Source organism: Rutidosis leptorrhynchoides, chromosome 5 (genome assembly GCF_046630445.1).
Source record: "Rutidosis leptorrhynchoides isolate AG116_Rl617_1_P2 chromosome 5, CSIRO_AGI_Rlap_v1, whole genome shotgun sequence".
NCBI classification, from domain to species: domain Eukaryota; kingdom Viridiplantae; phylum Streptophyta; class Magnoliopsida; order Asterales; family Asteraceae; genus Rutidosis; species Rutidosis leptorrhynchoides.
Genome location: NC_092337.1, coordinates 7,038,341 through 7,064,455, shown reverse-complemented (window position 1 = coordinate 7,064,455; position 26,115 = coordinate 7,038,341). Strand labels below are relative to the sequence as shown.

Genomic DNA, 26,115 nt, shown 5'->3' with positions numbered 1-26,115 from the left:
ACAGTTTTGATACAATTTCCAAAGGCCAAAATATTATGATTTCCTTAATTAACAAACATAATTAGCAACCTCGTTAGTACATCCAAATGAGGAAAACGTAACACAATATATAGACTAACAAATATAACGAATTTCCAAATAAGCATGTCATACCAATAATTTTTATACACAATTCGAAACAAGGTTTTGAGAGGAAAGATTTACCGAAGCGAGCCTAGAACCACCTAGAATATCCGTACCTTATGTTGAATGATGAAATTCCAAGGACAAAAAAATACCACCAAATGATGCGATCACCGAGCCAAATCTAATGAATACGCACGTATGAGTACAAAACGCATTTAAATAGGGAGTATGTAATATCCTTTATTAATAGTATTACCATATGATTCTTATGTTTTTATTTCTATCCAAATAGTTTCATTTTTTTTTAATTTAAATATAGTAATAGTAATTTATTACGAAGTATTATTAACTATTAACTGATGGTAATCTAGATCTAAATTAACAAAAACTATTGAAAGGAAAATTGATACTCCGTATTAGATTATGAAATAGATTATGAAAGAGCAATAAACTAATTTTATTGCTAAATACTACTTCGTACTTCAAACTTAGTATTCAATACTGAGTGGAACTTATACAATACCAAATGATATGTTGCAAGGGTATTAATTTACATGCCGCTTTTCATTTAATTCTATAAGTTCTTGTATATATGTTTAAAAAAAAGCATAGAGTTACTACTACCATAAAAATTTATAGACTTTAATTTAATCATGTAATAATTTGATGGACTAGTTACATAAAGGTTTTGAATAATCCATTACTAAATATATGACTACCATTTCATTAAGATTAATATTCACAAAAGATGCTCATTTCGTACTCAAAATCTTAACATCTCATCCCTATAATAATTCATGTGATATGTAGTAAATCTAAACTTGTAAGTTGATAAACAAAAGAAAAACAATAAACAAATTATACATCAATAACAAAGATGGTGATTAGTAGTTACCTTTACAACATGTTCATGTTAGAACCGAAACTAGACCCGCAAATATATTGTACTCTTCTTTGAATATCTCTATTCTCTTCCTTTTAAAAATGATGTTAGGTTGTAGTGAGTAGTAGTATGGGTCTATGGATAGTTTAGTTCATTTCATTTAGTAAACACAATACTAGATGGATGGTACTAGTAGATATATAATTTTAATAAGACCTATCTCATTCCCTCTTTTAATATATGTTGGCCAACGTAATTTCCATCTAATCTGATGATATGACCTTTCACATTTAAATATTGAATTAAAAAATTTGGTTTTGCATATTAGTACAAAGTTAGTGACAAGTTTAGTGATCTTAATTGATTTATAGCATGATACAAAATCAAGTTAGTTGAGTAGGATACAAAATTAAGTTAGTTGATGTTAATTAATTTACCAATTAACATATTTACCACTTATTATTTTAATTAATCTATAGCATGTATCTATCTTATGTATTTTAATTATTTTAGTTTGAGTTATTTTAATTTGTATGTACAAATCACTAGTTATGAGTTATTGGTTTGGTTTTATAGGATATTACAATTCCGAGGGGCAGGCAAGTCGGCCTGAGTCCTGAATACGGGTCAGTAGAACCTCCCCGAGTCAATCCGAATTTCAGAAAATAAATCCCACGAATACTTTTAAGAGGATAGACTCGAACTTGAGACCTCTCACCCGCATCTCAATACACAAGTGTAAAAGGGTGAACCACTGGACCACTAGCGTGGGTTCATCACGTATAAAAACAACCAAAAACAACTCAAACACAGCATATCATGAACTGATATAGTTTACTTTCGTCGCTGTATATTATTTATTTCCATCTAACCGGAACTATCAACATATTTCAGAATCACCTATTCTGCGAGCAGACCAAAAATGGTAATGAAATATTTCATCACATATTTACTTTGTAAACGTCATTTAATATTTGTCTAAATATCAAGGTTTTGTTTTAGGACTTTAGAAATTAGTGTTTTAGAAAATCAGATTAAACGAATTTTAGAAAATCAAAATAGACTGTTCTTAAAAAGGACCAATAAAGTGTTTTTACAACGGTGCCTATGAATACCATTACCATCTCACAAGGAATAAAACCGTTGACACAATTAGACTGCTAGTATGCGGCCCGTCGTTGGGTCGCCGTTGCCTACGCCCTTCAACGACGCCGATACTAGCAACCGCCATTGGTTATCGTGGTTAATTTGGTCGTTGTTCAACATATGTAACCGCATACATTTTGAGTAAAAAAAATGATTCTAGCCGTCGCACAACATTAAACATGAAACCATTTGAGTTTTTTTAAACGAATATTTATCCAACTATAAATACAACCTACCATTTCACTTTCAATTTTTACCAAACATTTCATGCTTCTTCACTAACATTTCAATTTCATCCAAACTTTTCCAAATTCATCATGACTACTTGTTATGTTACATTTGACGATCGTTACGGTGGATTATTTAGCGAAGACATTAGAGAGAGTACCGCGGAAGTGGGAAAAAAACATTAGAAGATGTTGACGTTATCAACTTTAATTTAGGCCTTAAATTTAGGAAGTTTGTTTGATTTATTAAGACAATTTGATCTCTTAGAATCAGATTTTGCATATTATAATGAATACTAAGAACTCTGTTTTCTTAAAAACGAAAAAATATGGTATGAAATAGTCGGAAAAGCTGTGATACTCTTGTAACAAATTGAGTTATCCACCAAGGGTATATTTGACGACCTTCCTCATAACGTTGATGAGAAATACCACAACAATTAATTTTCGTACTCGTAGTTTTCATTTATGTAAAACATAATCTTTTTCTTTAGGATTTCAATCAATGTAATTTTTATTTTTAAGACATTTTAATTATGTAATCGTATTATTTTAATAAAAAAATGTTTAGTTTTGTGAAATTGTATTTCATATATGATACGGAGTAATATTTATAGAAATAAGATTTAATAACATTGTATAATATAATAAGTATAATAATAAAATACTAGAAGTAGAGCCAATGTGATTGTAGACATGTCATGGATATTAGTGGATCCATTAGTGGACCGTGATGAGTTTAGTGACATGAAAAAAATGTTGAAGGGACACTGATGTGCCACAATGCGATTGTGAAGATAGGTGTCATGGATAAGAGTAGACTTGGCAACTCACAAAATTAACTGCATCAACTATAAGATGATGTAATCGGGTTTATAAAGTAGCAACCAACCATATCGAATCCAAAACTAAAAGTACATAAAACAAGCCATAACAAAATATCAAGAATCCTCACATAGATGTTATCACCATCAAAAAAGTCGTCTTTCTTTAATAAAAAAAGAACACTAAGCGCATTCGGAAGTTTTTCTTACCTTAAGTTATGCTGCAATAGATGGCTTAGAGGCAGCAGAAAGCCTGGATCTTTTCTTGGCTAAACTTTCACTACGCTTCTCTCTTTGTTCCTTCAATCGTGAAGCAAGAAGCTTTTGGTACTCAGCAGCCTCTGATTTTGCCTTGGCAATTCTCTTCTTTTTGTCGGCAATTCTTGCTCTTTTCCTCTGCAGGGTCAATGGGGTCACCAACCTTTGTATCTTCGGTGCTTTACTCACCTCTTTCCCTGTAAAGACACAAGAACACAGTTTCAACAGGCATGTTTTAGCAATTACTATATGCTTTAACTTTTCAATGCAAGCCCACTGACACCCTAATATTAGTCTAGAACAATCAGTCGGTTACGTTGGAAAAATTTTCCCTGGGAAAAACTAGTTTTGAACATCTGTATCCAAAGACTATTTTAAGACTAACAATGTAGTCTATTGAGAGGAACACAAAAAAGGCTGAATCATTGAGTAACAAGTCATAACATAACATGTATTTCAAAATCAAAACAAAATGCCGAACAAGTGCTTGCGTTTTCGCAATAAATTGAGGTTCTGATTTATGACTTGATTAATCATATAAAAACTGGAGTAGTTGGACTGATATATTGCAATTTAAACTGCAATTTCACATTTTCAAACTTAAGGTCAACTTAGAAAATTGGGTATCTGAAAATATTACGACTACAATTGTAACCCTTTACCACTGCACTGAATATGAAATATACCAGCAGACCAATTAAGTAGCTGAAAAATCATTTTAAGAACAAATAAATGTGCTGCATGTAAGGAACTTACCAGCTTTGTTTGTAAATGTTCTGCGATAAGTGTTGACATACTTTCGAACATCATCCTCTTTCGAAAGATTGAACAGTTTACGGATCTTTGATGCTCTTTTAGGACCTCTCATTCTAGGTTTCTCCACATCAGTCAAACCAGGAAGATCATTCTCCCCCTTCTTCACAATCGTCAAATTCAGAACCGAAAGGTCTTGGCTAACGATACAACCACGTACAGACTTTCTCCTCCTCTCTCCGTTCCTCCTTCCATAACCACGAAAGCAAGGTGTTCCTGTTATTATAATAACATTAATTGGCTCAAAACAATTATCGGATGTAAAACAAATGTTCGTAATAGTAAGCAATTGTTACAAATATTGCTATTGAACTACTAGAGTTACCTCGCACCAACAGAAGGCGAACACGCCCTGGAGTTAAGACTCCCTGTTTCATTGGGAATCCTTGCTTGTCACATCCTCCCATGATTTTGAAGACGTAACCTTTGAACTCCTAAAAAAACAATGAAATGGAAATATTAAGTAATAAATAAACATTAGAAATATAATGACGTTTAGCATATAAAGATTCAACAGTAAAGACTTTACCTCCCCAAGAGCATCTCCACTGACTTCCTGAGAGATCCTCTTATCATAGAATGCTCGGCTACAAAATAATAAAAAAAGTGGCTTAGGGTGCGTTTGATAAAACTGAATAATTTAGCCCTTAAAATCTAAATGATTTAAAGAATCTGAATGATTCAAAGTCTCTGAATAAACTTAGTTTTGAATAAAAAGAAGTTGTTTGATAATCATTTTGAATTAACGACGACATAAATTGGGCAAAATTACCTAATTCACAGGTTACATGAATAAAAAATTCAATATACTTTTTGTTTTGTGTTCTGAATAGTAATAGTATTTGAGGAGGATATTACAGAAAATTTTGGTGCTTGATGGTTCAGCATTTCTGAACCATTCAGCATCATAACGCGTTGAATGTTGAGAGGTAAACAAACAGACCCTTACTTAACCTACCACAATGGTTCTCAAGCACACCTATCACCTATGTATAATAACGATCTTATATACATAGCTACAAAACCAATACTATTCCTCAAATTTCTACATAAAATACAGTTAAGAATCACGGAAATCATAATTAAATGACTAAAAAATGCTTGAATATAAAATTAATGAATTGAACTTACAGTTTCTGATCATCATCAATCTCGAGCTTCTTTTGGCAACCAGTGGTGGGATTAGCGATATTGAACTACAAATATATACGTAATAAATAAATTATAAGTAACATATCATATCATCATACCATACGTATAATTGAATACACGATGAAATGTTGGATGAAATGCATACCTTCATCTTCACTAATTTTTTGATTCGGTGGCGGCTGCGACGAAAACTAGGGTTTTCTAATCGACAGTTGAAGAGGGTTATGAAATACGTGTATGTAAGTTTATATAGATCCTCTGTTTTTGTATAAATATACGTTTCGCACCCTTGTAGTTAATAAGTTTTAAAACTTTGATACTATGTTTCAAAGTATTACATATCGTAACATATAGTTTTTCTTTTATTTGTACGACGCAAGACGCAAAAGACCGTTCGCAAGTACTGTAAAATGGACGTAAAAAAGTTAAATTTTAAATGTGGTTCGGAGTATTAGAGGGTAAGGAATGACAATGATTATCATCAACTATGCTTGGTATAAAGAATCAATGTTAATTAGTGGGTAATGGAACATTACCTTTTAAATTAAAGGTATTGAAGATGAAGATTGGATAATAAAATACGGAAGAACTGCTAATTAGTAATTGTCACTCTTGTTCAATAACAATAAAGAGAGTATTGTAACAGTAAAGAGAGTAATATGGAGAAATAAACAATGAAATACTCAAATAAAATATCCAACTGGAAAATATGGTTTTTTTCATTTTCTCAATTTTGATTAGATTCAATTTTCATCTAGCTTTTACAAATTTGTGATATCACGTAAAGTACTTACTAAAATTTTGAACTTGTTAATGTTATTAATTAAGGAATGTTATGAGTATTATCACTCTATTAATAAAATAATGCTTGGTAAAGTTTAAAATATTTTACCAACTCACAATAAAACAATTAAATTGCACTGAAAATACTTGTAATTTAAGTTGATGGTATCATCATTCTGCTTCCATCATACTTGTTAATGTCATTACCATTCCTTCAAATGAACCAAGTATCTCCTAAGTTCAAACGGGTGAATTTTCACTCACAGTTTCAAATATTTTAGCCTACAATTTCGAATACTTTTTATTTTTATTTTTTACATACTTAAACTCAAATTACATAGTTTCTACCTCATTTTAAATGTCGAATATGTAACACTTACCTGACACCTAAGACCATGCCTTACGCCAATATACTCACGGCATGGGTGTTGAGCCAAGGTGGCAAGAAAGCCAAGGTCATAATTTAGGTTATGGTTATTCTTTGGATGGGCATGGGGAGAAACCCACGAAAGAAGAAAAGACGCGTGAGTTATTGCCATTGGTAAAAAATTTCTTCTTTTTCCTGTTAATCGTTCTCATTAAAATTATTTTTATCCTCCTTTTACTAAATTCATCAATTATATTTCACTACATTAACACTACGTATCTCACTAACATTTCAACATACACCACAATAACTTTACATTTTCATCCACACCATCACGTCATTAAAAAAACCTCAACTCACATCCACGCTCACATCATCAACCCACACCATAATGGACGATCTTAGAAATATACAATTTCCTCCGTCCAAATTTAATAGTCCAGTTTCTTTTTCAACTGTCTAAAATTGATAGTTCACTTATATAAATGAATAAAAGATGGTAAAATCCTTTTATATATATGTTTACGTATATAAAACAAAAAAATTATTAAAAATTAAAAGATAACTATAAAGTAAACAAAAAATAACGTGTGATAATTGCATTTTATACTTTGTATTTTTGTATGTAAACTATTGCAAAAAATAAAACATAAAATATAAAATCAAACTAGTTTTTGTTTTCTATATTGTAATTGGACCTTAAACTACTCTCAACCATCACACCCGTCATTCAATCACATTGTGCCACATCTGAAACGACCCGTCCTAATCCATCTGGACGAAGTCCATATCGATTATAAACGATTCACAACAGTTGATTACATCGCAAGGTACTTGACCTCTATATGATACATTTTACAAACATTGCATTCGTTTTTGAAAAGAAAATCTTTCATTACATCAAAAGTTGACGGCAGGCATACCATTTCATAATATACCTAACTATAATTGACTTAATAATAATCTTGATGAACGCGACGACTCGAATGCAACGTCTTTTGAAATATGTCATAAATGGCTCCAAGTAATATCTCTAAAATGAGCAAATGCACAGCGAAAGATTTCTTTAATACCTGAGAATAAACATGCTTTAAAGTGTCAACCAAAAGGTTGGTGAGTTCATTAGTTTAACATAAATAATCATTTCATAATTTTAATAGACCACAAGATTTCATATTTCCATTTCTCATAAACATACGTCCCATGCATAGAGACAAAAATATCATTCATATGGATTGAACACCTGGTAACAGATATTCACAATATGCATATAAGAATATCCCCATCATTCCGGGATCCTCCTTCGGACATGATATAAATTTCGAAGTACTAAAGCATCCGGTACTTTGGATGGGGCTTGTTGGGCCCGATAGATCTATCTTTAGAGTTCGCGTCAATTAGGGTGTCTGTTCCCTAATTCTTAGATTACCAGACTTAATAAAAAGGGGCATATTCAGTTTCGATCATTCAACCATAGAACGTAATTTCGATTACTTGTGTCTATTTAGTAAAACAGTTATAAAAATTGCGCATGTATTCTCAGCCCAAAAATATAAAGGGTAAAAAGGCAAATGAAACTCACGCATATAAATATTGTAAAATAGTTAATAAAGCATTTGCATGTATTCTCAGCCCAAAAATGTAATGAGTAAAAAAGGGAGCAAATGAACTCACCTAATGTATTTTGTAGTAAAAATACATATGACTATATTGAACAACTGAACAATGCAGGGTTGACCTCGGATTCACGAACCTATATCAGTATATATTAACACATATAATATTAATCGACTAAGTTTTTATATATACATATATTTATTATAATGTATTAAGATTTATATCTTCAAATATAATTATACGTAATATTATGATACTTGAAATAAATACATTCTTATATAGATAATATTTATTTGTTATAATAATAATAATAATACTGTTAATATGACAAGTAATAATATTAATGATGATGAATTTTAGAGTTATATTATTTTCATAATAATAATAGTAATAACGATAATAATAATAATGATAGTAATAATAGTAATAATAATAATAATATTAATGTTAATTTTAATAAAAATGATAATTTTAATAAAGATAATAACTTTACTAATAATGTTAATTTTTAATTATAGTTTTAATAAAAATGATAACTTTGATAATTGTAATTATAAGGATACTTTTAATGGAAATGATAATAATAATAATAATAATAATAATAATAATAATAATAATAATAATAATAATAATAATAATAATAATAATTCTAGTAATAATAATTCTAGTAATAATAATAAAAATGATAATTTTTATAAAAATGTTATTTGTAATAATAATGTTAATAATTTTAATAAATATAGTACTTTTACTAAAATGATAATTTTCATAATAATTTTAGCAACAATAATGTTTATAATAATAATAATAACAATAATAAACATATTAATAACTAATAATAATAATGATAGAAATTCTACCTCAAAAGAAATAGGCTTTAAAAATAATGCCCAAGCTGGGGCTCGAACTTGTGACCTCTCGTTCCTCTACACGCACCACTAACCATCACTCTACTCATAACTTTCTGATTCAATTAGGATTTTAAATCCTTTCAGCTCTTTTTCTGTTTCTTCCTCTTTTAAATTAACTCATCATCACTTATCATTTTATCAACACTAATATGCATCGTCGTTATCTTATGTCACATAATTATTGTTATTATAACATCGTTAACATGTATCATTATCGTGATCAATCATCATCATTAATAACATAAGATCATGATCATAATTATCTTTGTTATATTATCATAACCCGTCACCATCTACTTTCGTTATCATCATCATTACCCATCATTGTACACCACCTCATCTTTACGTATCATTGAGTAACAACACAGGGAGCCATCGAATTGTAACAGGTAACGAGTTTTAAACAGGAAACAAACCGTCGATTAGCATGGCTCTTTAATCATTATTATTGTATCATCACTCTCATCTATGATTCATGATCATAATCATCATTGAAACAACAACTAATAGCAACTGTGTTTCCTTTGGTTTATGGCGTTCGAGAAATAAAAACAGAAGCAAATCTTAGTCGCCTGAATGGTTTTCTTGGGATTGTTCAAACGCTGCAAGGCAGAAAAATAGGAATGGTCCAACATAATAGCACGTTCAAGCAGCCAAAAAAAAATGAGATTATCTAGGCCCAACAGTAGGTTTATTGGAACACGGTTGTTTTCAAGGTGGTCCCCAAGTATTAACGTGTAACCATCATCATAGTATTTCGATCACCCATTAACTTTGAATATATGACAAATGGTTTTCGGTACTTTAGTCAAATTGGAGTATGGCCCAACAATAAAGAAATTATAAGGTGTGGAACACTAAAAAGTGACTAAGGTAGTGGGATATTGAAAAGTAGCAGCAAAGAATAAACAATCATATGTAGTAGCAATAATTTCGATGGTGGCCATGTGCTTTGAGAATCCAAGAATATGTCCATATAATAATCTCTCACTCTTCTTCTTTTATTTGTAAAGCAACTCCAATCAATCAATTTCTTTACTTCATCCCTTCTTGTTTCTCCTTTTCTCGCAGCTATGGCAGTCGACTTTAGATGTTCGAATGGTTTTCTTGTTCGTTTAACACAGTAATATGCAGCAGCAGAAACTATCATTACAGCTGCATACACAAGTGGTTGATTGGTTTATTCGAACAGAAATAATCAGAAAAAGAAGGAGGATGTTGCACCTTAATGTAACAGAATATATAGTGGTAGTTGCAGTGATGGTCACGATGATTTGATCAAGAAGCAAAGGAGTGTGGTTTTTTTGGGTTGGAGATGATTAAAGGTGGTTAACGGTTTCAATTTGTGATTCGTTAGTGGTGAGTCTCACATGAGATAAAAGGTGAAAGAGTAAGGTGGCAAGGTTTGATGTGGAGGTTATGGTGTTGACCATCGGTGGTGGTGGTTCACCATGGTTCGAATATAAACACAAGAATAGTAGTAGTATAAACCCGTAGGTGGTGAATGTATTTGATAAAAATGAAATAGATATAATAGAAAAAAAGATGGTGATTGGTTGTCTCGGGGAAAGAAGAAGAAGAACTCCATAAGAAAGATATCTATATCTTTAGTATGTGTTTGTATGTATATGAGAAAATAGATAGATGAAATCACAACACAATCTTAACTTTAATAATCATGCAGTTGTGTATGTATTGATTCGAATGACAATCATTTAAGGACAAATGACAATCAATTAAAAGCAGTGATAATTAAACACAGTGTCAATCAAATCTTATACAGTAACCTTTGTTAATAATACTCATTCGTAGATGCATGTGATTGGAGCAAGAAAGGTTCAATCAAAGAAGAAAATCATATAAAGTAATGAAAGCAGATGGGATTGAAAACCGATTTTGTATCTATTAGTATCCATAAATCTTATTTAAATAATAATATTGATAATATTAATAATAATAAATACTAATAATAATTATACTAATAAATATAATCATAATATTAATAATAATATTAATGATAATGATAATAAGTTGTATTTTAATATTAATAACAATAATTAATAATAATTTTAATAATAAGAATGCTAATACCTTTTAATTTAACAAATAATATTACTACATAACTATTTATATGAACTAAGTTATTATAAATTTCTATATATATATATATATATATATATATATATATATATATATATATATATATATATATATATATATATATATATATATATATATATTATTTACAATTTACTTATATACAATTAACTGTTCGTGAATCGTTGGGAATGTAAAAGGGTAAATGAATACATGAACACAGTTCGAAAATTTGAGATTCAGTTTAACAGACTTTGCTTATCGTGTCGAATTCATATAAAAATTAAAGTTTAAATTTAGTCGGAAATTCCCGGGTCGTCACAACATCAGCGTCACCTCAGCAGCTTCTTCCTTTCACATTACCAACCACATTCAATAACAACGATCACACCAATCACATTGACCCCACTTCAAATTTTTATTTAATAATTAATTTATTATTATTAATATTATTATTAATATTATTATCTTTATTTTTTAAATTTGAAATTCTAACGGCTATGGTTCCGACCGTTTTTTTAATCTTTTATTTTATTTTTTTCAAAAAAAACGACTAGTTTTGCCTCTATAAATACACCCACTAACTCAAATCCTTTCACACACTTCACTTCTCAACTCAAAACCAAAGCACACCAAACTACTCAAAAATGAAAACAATTCCCCCAATGATTGTTGCATTTGACGTTCATTACGGGGGTGACTTCCGTAATGAAATGAAACTTTACAAGTTCGGTAAAAAAATGTCATTTGAAGGAATTGATGTTCGTGAGGTTGGTTTACAGGATCTGCTAGCGTTTTTGAAAGAAAAGGTTCCGTGCGAATACACGGATGTGCTGTATTTTGAAGATGATTGTGATCCGAATTTAAAGGCCAGCTATCTCCGTACTGATGATCAATGGTACATTATAAAAGATACCCTAGATGATCGTCTAAACCGCATCTTCTCGATCTCGATTCATAGTCAAAAAAATAAAAAAGTATAATTTTTTAATTGTTTGAGTTGTAGTTTTATGTATGAAAATTATGAGTAAGGGTTGTAGTGTATATATATATATATATATATATATATATATATATATATATATATATATATATATATATATATACCAAACGGCTAGTGTGCAACAGCTAGTTTTATATTTTGTCATTTTTTTATTATTAATCTTTCGCGTGCTACAACCTGCCAAACCATGGCATAATCACCGACAGCCCATCAACAGCGCAGGGTATCACGGGGCTAGCAACGGCGGCCCCGTTGCTAGTAGTCGTATAATGCTCGTGAGATATAATTTTGTAAACTACAATTCTTACTCATTCCAAAGTTTGAGAAACTAAACCCTCGTTTTAATTCTCAAGACATGATGAAGTACTGTATATATAATATATCTTCTATATATATGATGAAACAAAGATAAGACAAAGAATGATTCAAACTAGACCGACTATTTCAACCAACTATTGTCTTAAACCATGTCACTATCAGATCTTAACTCGTAATCATAGTAAGAGACAATCTGTTCTAGTCAATTGTTTATATATACTTCACCATCGAAAAAGTGTAAAACGACAAACACAATTAGGTGTAACTTTATCGTCTATTCTATCTGAAGAATAAGAATATTCACATATTACAGTATCTGATTCTATATTAGCCGGCCAATTCTTTGACAATTTCATTGATGATTATGTTACTTATACACTCGTACTAAATAAAGCTGTGAGTGAACCAATATTCTAGCTATGAGTTTTCATAAACTACTTCAACTACTGTTCTTAAAACTTGTTTTGCACTCAAATCTAATCCAAACTCGAGCCAAACCGGGCCCTGAATGCTCCGAGAAATGTGGAAACATTACCATTCCTTACCCTTTTGGTATAGCACAAAATTGTTACCTACACCCTTCTTACAGTGTAACCTGCAATACAACTTCTGGTAAAATTACGATATTGGGTATGAATGTAGATGTGGTAGACATATCACAAGAAGATCATATCCTACGCGCTGAAACACAAGTGGGTCGTGTATGTTACAATGAGACCGATCAGGTTTTGTTGGACGAACCCTATGTGAATTTATCAAGATTCCCACTTTCTCCAAATCGAAACACACTCATAATCATTGGTTTCGACACTCAGTCAACGATCGAAAGTAGCAACATAACTAAAGCCTCGTGCACCACCACAGGAGAAAAATGCCTACACAATGTGAATTCATGTACAAATACGGCTAACTGTTGTCAAACTACAATACCAAAACCATTCGAAACCTTCCAGTTTAAAATAGAGAGTGTTAAACATAATGCTGGGAAACCTGGTTATACTAATTGTAGCTATGCATTTATTCGTGAAGCTGGTATAATTAATTTTCGATTTGATTCGTATAACTTAACAAGTGAAATGCTCGAGTCATATGAAATGGTACTAGATTGGTCGGTAGGTAAAACAGACTGTCAAAAAGCACAAAATAACACAAGCACTTACTTGTGTAAAGATAACAGTGAGTGCTTTGATTCAACTAACGCTCGAAGCTACCGTTGTAACTACGCAGCTGGTTACAGGGGAAACCCATATCTGGAAAACGGCTGCCAAGGTATGTATGCTTATAAAAATGACATATACTCTGTTTAAGATTGTAACAATGTCTGTTTTCCATCTATGGGTGCGTTTATTTACCCATTTGTTGAATGGTCAAGCGTTGAATGCTGAACCATTCAACATTAAACGTGTTTATTTCCGACCTCTAAATGATATATTAAATGATATATGATGTTGAATGGTTCAACATTCGGTGTTGAATCATTCAGAGTTTAACTACTCACCTTCTATTCATGTAAAATGTTAAATATGTACCTCACATTCATATTTTTCATTCAAAATGAGTATTTTGTCATTCGGAATCTTTGAATCATTAAGTGTATAAACTATTCAACGCTTAATCAATATGTTTTAAAACGCACACTTTGTGTTGTAACTATTTCTATGCTTAAATTTTATTTATCAGATATGAATGAGTGCGAAGACTCTAGTCTAAACGACTGCACACATCTATGTTACAACACTATCAGAAATTATACTTGCCATTGCCCAAAGGGTTACTCGGGTGATGGCCGCAAGGATGGATCACGTTGCACAAAGAAAACAACAAATGTACAAAAACTAGGCCTCTATATTGGTAACTTCATCGTTAATAACTCGTTCTATTAAGGTACTCGACAAGCGACTAAAATTATATTTTATGCAGGCATCAGTATGGGAGTTATTTTAACATCCATCACCACTTTCCTATCGTATTGTTTGTTGAAACAACGACGTGCTGCCAAACAAAAAGAAGAGTTATTCAAAAGAAACGGAGGTACGATTTTCGAGAAGTTGCTATCTGATTGTGAAGAATCGAAATAGATTATCAAAATTTTCACTGAAGAAGAACTAAAGAAGGCAACTAACAACTTCAACTCGAATAATGTTATTGGTCAAGGAGGTTTTGGGACAGTGTACAAAGGTATTTTAATAGATGGTACTGTGGTAGTGATAAAAAAGTCAAAAGTGATCGATCCAAACCAAATACGACAGTTTGTTAACGAGGTAGTACTTTTGTCACAAATCAACCATCCTAACATTGTAAAGCTCGTGGGATGTTGTCTTGAAACAAACGTCCCGTTACTAGCTTACGAGTATATAGTCAACGAGACATTGCACCACCACTTACATGGACAGCAAGGTGGATGTTTGTTGACTTGGTCAATGAGGTTAAATATTGCAGTTGAAACTGCAGGAGCTCTTGATTATATGCATTCAAGCACCAAAATCATACACAGAGATATCAAATCTTCTAATATACTATTGGATGATGATTATACGGTTAAAGTTTCAGATTTTGGGATCTCGCGTTCTGTTCCTAAAGAAATAATGGAAGTTTCGACTGCAGTACAAGGTACACTTGGATACATAGACCCTGAATATTTCAGCTCGGGTATTTTAACCGAGACGAGTGATGTTTATAGCTTTGGAGTTTTAGTTGTGGAGTTGCTTACAGGGGAAAAAGTAAATTCTTTAGCGGCGATTAAAAGAAACAGGTCCCTTGTAGATCACTTTATTATGTCGTTGGTTAATGCGGAAAGTTTGGTTGAAATTTTAGATGATCAAGTGAAGGTAGACTGTGAACCTGGACAGCTTAATCAAGTTGTTTATATTGTTAAATCGTGCCTGCAGCGTGAAAGACAGGCAAGACCTACGATGCGAAAAGTGAAGGAGGATCTGTTGTCTGTTCAAACAAGTTTAGGTTTGGTGCATTCTACTCAGGAAATTGTAAGTTTCATTAGCGATTCAGATGTACCAGAATAACGAGTTTTTAATTGTTTTTGTGAAAATCTAATCGGGGTAAATTGTAATAATAAGGTATACTATTTCGATGTCTTTTATTAAACTAGTTTATTGACCCGTGAATACATTAGTTTTTAAAATTTAAAATAACTTGATACAGGTGTAACTACAATATAATCGAACCATTCATTACAGGGTCAATCATTACAGGGTCAAGTTCAGGTTTATCAGCAGCCATGAGCAAACAGGATTTAGCAACATCCGTGACCAAACACACACAAATACATCTACACTAATTCTGCAATTTCCCACATAATACTCTAGTACCTAATTACTCAAAACATTAACATCTTTAAAATGGCAGCAAAATGGGCTAAATGTCACTATGATTTATTCACTATAACAAAATTGGGCAAACCTAAGATCCACAACAGGGTCAAATAATATCTGAATTTAATATACTTGTTAGAAATTTAACATTGTTTGAAAAACAAAGCTCCTTGACCCAATCACGTTTTCTCATCTTTTTGCTCCCGTAAATGTTTAACGACAACACATTTACTTATCAACCATGATCACCACTACTAGTTATATCCGAGCATATATCATCACACACCTTTTTATCGTAACCCAACTTAATACCAACAACACGTAGTTTATCAAACTCGCAAAACCACGAAAATCCACTCCTATGTACATGATCAGAAATGGCCATAATCCCTATTAGGATGAGTATTAAACTCTGATTCATTACTTACAAGGGATCTCCCGATTCAATCCGCCATTATTCATTTAAACACTTTCATATAAATCTTCCCCTAAATACTCCACATAAATGTTTTACTATTTGTTGCTTCCCTATGCACATCTTTATTACCCAAAGGTACAAGCACATCTTGACAGTATCTTTGCAACTACCAAAAGAATTCAAACTAGACTCACTCTCCTCCGAATCCTCATCTGAATTATCAAAATTATATTTCCATGATCCAGTCTCGGGAGTACAAACATCATAATTCGATCCAAGAATCGACACAAAAGCCTCTTTTGTAATAAGATTTTCATATTTAGCCGCCACACACAATCTACCAATACTCAACATGTCCACAAGAACATGAACCAACCCAGCCACCTTCTTAAAGGCACCCGCTATCTCGATCCATGCCATTTGCTCATCCACTACAAGTTTTTAGATAAAGGCTTACTAGCAACATAAAGAGATTTCATCTGCACGTTACGTTTGAAAGCATTACATTCCTCGACATAAATAGTATGTATTCAAACCCAGGGCTGCATGGTGAATAGTGATATCCCTAAAACCCTCTACTTTACACAACGTGTGCATACCCTCCATAGTGACCACATCCTTCAGTTTACCAACAACACCTCCATTGGATTCGAAAACTGAACTACGCCATCTTCAAGTAACGTGCAATGTTTTTTGATCGATGAAGCTAAATCCACAAATTTGGGAACCGGAGGTTTAAAAAAAGAAGCATACGAAGATGGTCTGTGATCAACTAAAATCTCAGGCTGCTTAGTAACCCTAAGAGGTGGTGGCTCTATAGTCTTGAACGAACATCTCCGCGTTGGAATTTGGCAACAAATACTAATAAAAGACTATTATCCACCCATATTAATGATAGAGCCCTAGCAAAACATTCAGGATCATAACCTCCACAAACCGAACAAATCCGAATCACTTACCATACTTGTCGTGTTTTCTTCGGGATAAACGCATCCACAATAATCCCATATGGTTCACATAGTAACCACAAACCTCTATTACCCACACGATAAGGGATATTGGCAACAAAAAATGATGTCGATACCTTAGATTTTTCAGCGCTGAATGGATTTGGAAAAAGAATGTCTTTCGAAGAAGTATTGCGCACTTTCCATGTCCATCCATCCTCACCTTGTTGGAAAATCTTCCTTCACCCATAGCGACCCCCGAACCCAGAAGACCGGCGTTAGCATTGAAAACAAAATCATATACAGAAAACAAATGATAACTTTGTTGGTGTTTGGTAATATCATATCTCATATAACCAGTATTTAAGTTTCATTTTAAATGCCTATTTCTTGTACATCAGGATATACAATACAGTAATACAATGACTTCAAATAAATTTATCTCTATTATTTTCTTAGCTGATTTCAATACCAGTTAATTTAGAACTATGTACCTTTCTCCGCCAGCAGTGACGATAATTAGTTACCGAAGTTTCCTTCAGCAGAAGCTTTCCACTTGACAGCTTAACTTCAACTCAAATTATTACAAAAAAGTATTATCCTTCATATGATAATTGAAAGTTCAAAATTATGATATGATGACAAAAGAGAAGGCCAAGTATGAAAACCTACCAAATAGTACATATAAAACTCTTTTAAACGAAACTTTCAAGTATGAAAACTTTTTTATCTATACTTTAAGTTTTAATATACCCATCAAGTCACAAATTTTCCTGTAAAATACAAATGTAACCACCTAAAAAAAGGAAAGAATAATGTTCCATTAATTATGAATTAGAGTGCTAATATCAAAACATTTTCTACCAGTTTGCACATACCTCTTTGTTTACTAACTCTACCAACTACCCACTTGCACCCACATGATAAATCTCCTGCATGACAAAACAATTCACCATTACTGATGCGAAATTAATTGAAAAACCAGATTGTAAATATTGTAAAGATTGTAAAGAAGCTGGACTAATTTGTTAAGCTGATACAAGAACACTATGAAAATTGAAACTTGCTGAGTTTTAGGAATAAAACGGTAAACAGATAAAAGAATCCACCACTTTAATCTCTGAAGGATGTTAATACACCAAGATTAAACATTAAGGAAACGCTTCAAACCACCAAGATCAAAAGACCTATAAAGAAAAATGAATATTTAAGGTAAATAGAGCTTAAACTCCATAATATTCATATTCATCAAATCTGCCTCAATATATTCCAGCATTCTTCTTTTATAGAGGAGTCAATTCTAGATTCTAGAACCTTCTATTCCCTAGACAAAAAAAAAGAAAAACGAAAAAAAGAAAAGAAAAAAGAAGCTGAAAATCACAAGAGGTTCCGTAGTACAACCATCTTCAACCAATAGAATACAAACAGAAAATAACAAATTCTGGGACCACTTTATCCTGATTTTGCTTTTATCTACATTCATATTCCTTGGCATTTCAAGCTTCATTACTAACTAAATAACTTAATTAAACCTACTACAATGGCACACATGTATGTTGCATAACCATATAAACATGAAGCATGTGACCTGGTTATTGAAAGCTATTATAATAGGAGTGGTAATGGACCTAAGCCATCCATTTAAGGTACATCCTTGACTGAATTTAGGGCACCAAACAAACTTTCAAAATGAGACATAGCAGATACCACAACCATGACTTGTATCCATCAACAATTCAGGCTGTGTGATTATATTCTCATTTGACATGACAATTGTATCAACAACAACAACAACAACAACAACAACAACAACAACAACAAAACCCAATACCACATAAGTGGTGTATGGGGGATGTGAGATGTAGACAATCCTTCCCCTATCCGAGAATAAAGACAAGTCATTTCTCCACCCATAGTGAAAACACTCTCAAAAGTAGAGAAAGTCATCCCTCTCTCTATTCGACGGATAGAGAGATTGCTTCCGAGTGAACCTCCGGCCAATAAGTAGGAAAAAAAATTTTAAAAAATTAAATTGAGACGCCATGAAAGTGGTAAAATCAAATTCCCATGGGTTTTAAATCCTGCCTGAAATTTAATTTAGGCTCTAAGAGTCAGTCAAGTCGCCAATAAATTGACGCTTGTTGTCGACTCAATAACTTGAGCCGTAACAATTGTATCAATTACAAATGTAGAAATTAATCTTGAATGGCTAAGTGATTTATATAAGTAATTGCAAATAAACAAACTGAAAATTTCAATATAGAAAATAAATCTTTAACCAGCTATCTAAATATATTCATCCACGTTGCTCCTCAAGTGAGGGATGGCAATGGATCGGATATGGATCGGGTGATGCCATATCCACATCCATATCCATTTATTTTTTTACATCCATATCCATATCCGTATCCATTTAATTTCATTTTCATCCATCCATATCCATATCCGTGGATGAACCGGGTTAATGGATATTATCCATATCCATAAATAAATATATACTACATATTAACTTCTAAATGTGTCATCGCTACATTATTGAAGTTGCTAAATATAAGGATTTGGGCATCAAACTCAACATCTAAAGAGATTTTAACATGTAACACACTAGATTTGTACATGATGAATGGAAACATATATCAGAATGGTGTGAATAAAGTAATTACTTTCATTTGACATGGTTCTATTTGACATGTAACAGACTATCAAAGCTTAAAAGTGTTGATCAAACTTAATAAGCTAAAAACGTTTATCAACAAAAGTGAACTTTCAATCAAAACTAAAAGTTAGAACGAAGAATGAAGGCTATGAAAGTAACTTAAGTTACGTGTGTTATGATACATCTATAGTATATATATTTATAATTAATTATATATATCGGGTGAAACGGGTATATCCATGGATTACAAATTGTCATCCATATCCGATCTACTAAACATCCATATCCATATCCATATCCAATGTTCATCCATTTAGTCTATCCATATCCATTATAATGGATCGGGGCGGGTGGATGTCCATTGGATCGGATGTCTGTTGCCATCCCCTCAACCTCATATCATCAAAGTGGTAAGGAGCTAATAACCTTTAATCACTAGCAAATCAAGTAAAACATAAACAAGTACAAAGAATTGTTTTCGAAAAACTAGACATAACCTTGGCCTAACTTCGGAAATTCATAAAAGTATAAAACATACAAGAATAGGAGGCCTTACTATAAAAATATCTATATAAACCTATTATAATTACAACTCATTTTAATTAATCACTCTTTTCAGTTTCATCCACAGGTTCTAGGTCTTTTCCGTTGTTGTACTCCATTTTATTTATTTAAAAAAACAAGCAATATCATCTTATCATCTTTATCAAAATAAAACCATTAATTTAATTTCATCTAAAGCAACAAATTGACCATCAACAAGATGATCTGGGTATGGAAAAAACAGAGGGTTTACAGTGGTGGTGAATGGTGTCGAAGCTTCGCCTCGAAGTACACCTTCCATCGTGTCATGGTCTTCCTGGGACGAAACGGAGAATACCCGGATTCTCACCCTGGGACGAACTGGAGGTGAGCTCGAACTAGACATAAGCCCAAATGTAGAACTCACTCCCAAAACATAGCTTGAAAGAGGAGGGAACACCTTGACTTATAAGCAATCACGCAGTCCCATACTAGGGCGATGTTGAATCGTAACAATACCCCATCCTTAAAAAGTTCACATCCTCGTTGATCACGGACTCACGGTTGGCACCCTTTCTTCGAGTCCAAGCCACCACTCTATAGACCACCACTCCAAGACCTCGTTGGTCACGGCTATGGTCACGGCTATGTTGGTCACGGTTGGCACCCTTTTCTCGGGTCCAAGCCACCACTCCATACCACTCCGAGGTGTCGGGTCCCAAAGATGAGGCTACCAATTATCATGGTCTTCGAGGGACGAACCGGAGAAGGCCCTAATTCTCACCGTGGGACGAATCGGAGGTGAGCTCGGGCTAGCCATAAGCCCAAGTAAAGAACTCACTCCCAAAAGCTAGCTTGTAGGAGGAGAGAACACCTTAACTTATAAGCGATCACTCAATCCCATACTTGGGCGATGTAGGATCGTAACACACCACTTCTCCACCAGCACCGTCACCGGATCTCCGCCGCGAGGTACATCGACGCTCTGATGCCACCGAAATGAACTGGAGACCGACTTTGAAGTTCTAAAGGTGGATTTGGTAGCTTTAGGTTTTCTCTGTAATCTTTCATCACTTCAGCATTTGATTTTAATTTGTAGTCATTGTTTTTTTGAATGATTAATAACCCTAAGCTTTAATTGAAGGATTTGTATTGTTTGAGAAATGATGGTTTATTTTATTTGTATGAATTGTTTTGTTTTGAATTTATAGGGAAGATTACGTGGTTGGGTTTTCATTTTGGAATTCCAAAATATTATTATGAATTTGATTTGAGCTGCAGATATTGTCATTTTATTGACAAATTACACGTCTCTTCTATGTGCTTTGTATGAAATTACACTCCTAATTCCTAAACTTTTTTCACTCCTTGTCCCCGTGGTTTTCATATTTTGTACAGATCGTCCCTCCGACCGACGATCGTTAAAAATTTCTGTTAAGTCAAATCATGTGTAGACATGTGAGGGTATTTTTGACATTTTACATATTACATCTTCTTTTCCACCCATTTGCTTCTTCTCCCTTCTCCTAAAACATATCTTCTCCCAGAACACATAAAAACATCCAACAGGAACCCAAAAATTAAAATCTCATTTAACCGCAACCAACAATCAAAACCAAACAAACCGCCGAAACTTGGCTTGAGTGATATAGGGGTAGTGGGGTCTAACTTGGGGTACTGCACTACTGCCAACCCAGGTAATGATACGCATACCCGATTGGCTTGTGTTGCGCATCACACTTGCACCATATGTGCATATCCCTCGTGCCCTGGCACTTCAGGCGCAAGTAAATGTGCGCTAGTGTACGCCAGGTTAGGATAGCGCGCTACATGAAGATGACGTATCCTGTACTTACCACGATCTCTGTAAAAGGACCGACAGCTAACAAAGAGTAACAGTATTGTTCCCTGATCCCCTCCACTGAACGACCAGGTAGTACAGACAAGAAAGCAACGTGGAACACGTGGCTCCAATAAGAAAACGGCACTGTAGCTATAAATAACGGACTCGAATCACAAGGCAAAGAAGTCCGTTTTTGAGAAGTTACACACATACTATTTTTAGTACCCACGTACGGACTAACTGCGCTATCTATATAGCGCCCTCTCAACCCGCACTACCGGATTCACAGCATATCACTAGATACTCTCAATATACAGGTAACGTTCTATGAACATAAACCTTATTTCCTGCACGAGCCATCACTAACCGGATAACCCGTCGATGGTGGGTCTATGTTTAACCACCCCTACAGAGATCATCATCTCGTGAGGGGTTATTCACGATACTCCGGACCGGAGAGTTAAACCCAATTGACCCTTAAATCCCCCTTTATTTATGTCAAGCATGGACCGAACCTGACCCGATTATTCAATGCTCGATCACCAGGTTCGGTTCTCACTTCATGCACTCCATGCAGGAGTTTTCAACATTTGATGGTACTGTCAAGATCAATGCGATTTGAAAAGGTCTTTGAGGGTTTCCCAATCTTCGATGGTACTAATAACATCGTCGCGAATTGGTTTTCCTCCAAACGCGTGTGTGGGTGAAAAATGAGAGCATTTGATGTCGATATGGCTTTTCAAAAAAATAACAAACCAATATATGGCTATAAGCCTATAACATGAATATTGCGGCTAGTAAGTTGAAACCCATAATTAATTATAACGACTCTCATTTTTCCATTCTATATTTCTCATTTTTCCATTCAATACTTTTCCTTATTAAATACCCAATAAAATAATTAAACCCAATAATTAAACTTTAATCTATAAAAGTTAAGCGTTAAGAATTATAAAATACAATAATTCACTTTGTACAAGTTAATAAAAATAATAAGTTAATAAACTTTTGTGAGTAAATAAATAACTATAAAGACTTGTGTAATTAAAATAAATAAGCTTGGATAATTAAGGGTTTATTAAGCTAAATTAAAGTACAAGGACTTAAGTGAAAAATTTAAACCCTAACCCACAAAAACCCTAGCAAATTTTGAAGGGTAAAATACCCCTTTTACCCCTCTAATTTTTGGCCCTAATGAGCCCTCCTAACCCCTTCTCCAAGTCTAACTTGTTCCCTAAGTAATTCCTTATAAAACCTTAATTCTAGAATATTCCTAACACTCCTACAAATAGGGACCTAGGCTAAACCATTCCATGTACCAAATCATAATCAAATCTCACTCTCAAATCTCTCTCTCTCCCTCTCTAAATTTCGGCCAAAAACCGAAATCCACCACCACCCATCGAAATCCTTGAGGGTTTCCAAGTAATCTTCAAGTGTTCTTCGCGTTCTTCGTAATCTTCAAGAATCTTCAAGGTGTTCTTCAAGATATTCAAGGCTTTGATCTTCCATCTTCATCAAGTTCTTCTTTTCTTTGTTAATCTTCTTGGATCTTCAAAGGTACAACATAAACCCTAAACTATTTTCATAAACTTTGATCTTTGTTAATTCGTATGCATATTATAAACATGTTATACACAAGTAATTACATAAACACCTAGATCTTTACATGTAAAAAATATATAAATATATACATATACATATACATGTCGACTAAAAAAAAGGGGGAAGAAACTTTGATCTTTAAAACCCTAGATACAATTAGGAGATTTGTTAGTGGTTAATTAAGGAAACAAAATAAACTTATATATACATACATATAAATCGACATACATATATATACATGTAGAAAATAAATTTTTGTATACATATATATATATACACGACATCATATACATATATACACTAAAACCCTAAACCCTAATTTGAATTATACTACTTTAATCAAAACCCTAGTTTTATTAAAAATCTAATTAATTATTAAACCCTAATTCATTAAACCTAACCCTAATTAATTAATACCACTTTAATTATTAAACTCTAATCATTACTTAATCATTACTACATTAATTGCAACCCTAAACCTAACCTTAATTTATTAAAACCCTAATTCTTAAACCCTAATTAATTAAACCTAAACCCTGGGACATTAATTACTAAACCATAATTATTTATTACTACTCTAATTAACTAACCTTAATTAATGAAACCCTAATACTACTTATACTATTAATTAACATGTATACACAGTTACTATTATTAGCACCTATAACCTACTACTTATATTTTAACACATAAAAACCTTTTTGAGATATGTATTAGAGATGTATAGATCTTCGAACTTTCTTGACGAATGGTTTCTACGAGACTCTAGGCAGAGGGTTTGGATTTCTGATTTAAAGGGTCCTATAGCTCAAGCCCCTAGATCTGAAATGGCCATTCAAAGGGAAAGGGGTAATTGAAAGCTTATCTAATACGACAAGTATCCTAAAATGGAAAACACTCTTTAGGTAGAAACTTTCTAAGTATAGAAACTTACTAAAATAGGGAACCTACTAAAAATAGAAAACTTTCTAAAAATAGAAACTTACTAGGAATAGAAACTTAGTGAAACAAACTATACATAAACACATACTTAAACTCAAACATGGGCAAAACACTTAACTACTCTTAAATGTCAATAGGTTGACTTTTCTGCTCACTCGTTCAACTCTCTATTCCGAGGAATAACTCTCTCTCTACTTACTAAGGTGAATTCATAGCCCCTCTTTATTGCTAGCAAACTTATTTACTTTACTTGGGGTGAGACACATGCTGTTTTTACTTTTTACACTTTAGACACAAGTACCAAACTGTTAAACTATGCTATACCCGGCTATGTCCGACTAAGTCCCTACAGTGATATTTTTAATTGCTGCTGCATGCTTAATTATTGGGGGTAGGCCTATCGGGAGTAACGTCCCCGATACATTTGACTAAGTCTTTGTATTACTTGATAATGAAATTAAAACCGACAAGGACAGACACAACTTGTCATGGGGCAAACTTAAACGTTTAGTCTAAATATCACGCTTTGGCATAACTTTAGATCCTGCGGGAGATCAACTTTACAAACTAAATCTTGTGGTCTAAAACAACGGTCAAACTTTTGTTAAACCTATGAACTTCACTCAACCTTTTTGGTTGACACTTTAGCATGTTTTGTCTCAGGTGCTGTTTGATTCAAGCTTACTTATCTACTGCTTATGTGATGCTACTTGGACATAGGATCAAGAGATTATTGCATATTTTACTATTGCATTTAAACATTTACTTTATTCCTTTGTAACGACATTTCATTTTCCACTGCGTACTCATTAAAGTTAATTTTCTCATTTAGTATTGTTCTCGTTATCATAATATGTTGGTATATTTTGGTATTAAGTCACATTTCGCCCAGGCCCTAACTGGGGGTGTGATATATTGATATCAGAGCATAACCAGGCTGTTATAGAGAACCAGGATTGCATCTTTATGTGTGCCTTATTTGCTAGCTAGGGTGCCTTAGCAATCTAGGAAACTATAACCTTTCCTACCTTAAACTTTAAAGCACTTAGGATTGCCCTATAATCTTAACATTTATGTTTTCCAAAACTAGACTAAAAGATTCTAATCAAAGTCTCTTTCCTAATGATAGGATGTCAAGCTCAAGCGTTAACAAGCCCAATAAGGTAACTCACAACCCTACCACCGAAGTAGGTGTTGGACATTCTGAAACATCAAGACCTGTTCGAAGTCCTTCTTACAGTCATGCTTCACCAAACTATAGTCCAAATACTCTGCGAAATTCACAAAGGTCTCCTCAATATTATCCAACTCCAAGAATCGAAGATAAA

At 33.0% G+C, this 26,115-nt stretch overlaps 2 protein-coding genes across 2 annotated transcripts; one reads left to right on the top strand and one right to left on the bottom strand.

Moving 5' to 3' along the window:
• Positions 1-3,204: 3,204 nt before the first annotated feature.
• Positions 3,205-5,643, bottom strand: LOC139850727 (small ribosomal subunit protein eS6). Its single transcript, XM_071840279.1, has 6 exons — positions 5,575-5,643; positions 5,409-5,473; positions 4,807-4,864; positions 4,603-4,711; positions 4,221-4,493; positions 3,205-3,661 (listed from the first exon to the last, which is right to left on the bottom strand). Exons 1-6 carry the CDS (start codon positions 5,578-5,580, stop codon positions 3,423-3,425), a joined length of 750 nt encoding a protein of 249 aa, XP_071696380.1. The 5' UTR covers positions 5,581-5,643; the 3' UTR covers positions 3,205-3,422.
• Positions 5,644-12,944: 7,301 nt separating this feature from the next.
• On the top strand, positions 12,945-15,545 carry LOC139847367 (wall-associated receptor kinase 5-like). Its single transcript, XM_071837029.1, has 4 exons — positions 12,945-13,794; positions 14,206-14,376; positions 14,446-14,556; positions 14,626-15,545. Exons 1-4 carry the CDS (start codon positions 12,945-12,947, stop codon positions 15,543-15,545), a joined length of 2,052 nt encoding a protein of 683 aa, XP_071693130.1.
• Positions 15,546-26,115: the final 10,570 nt, after the last annotated feature.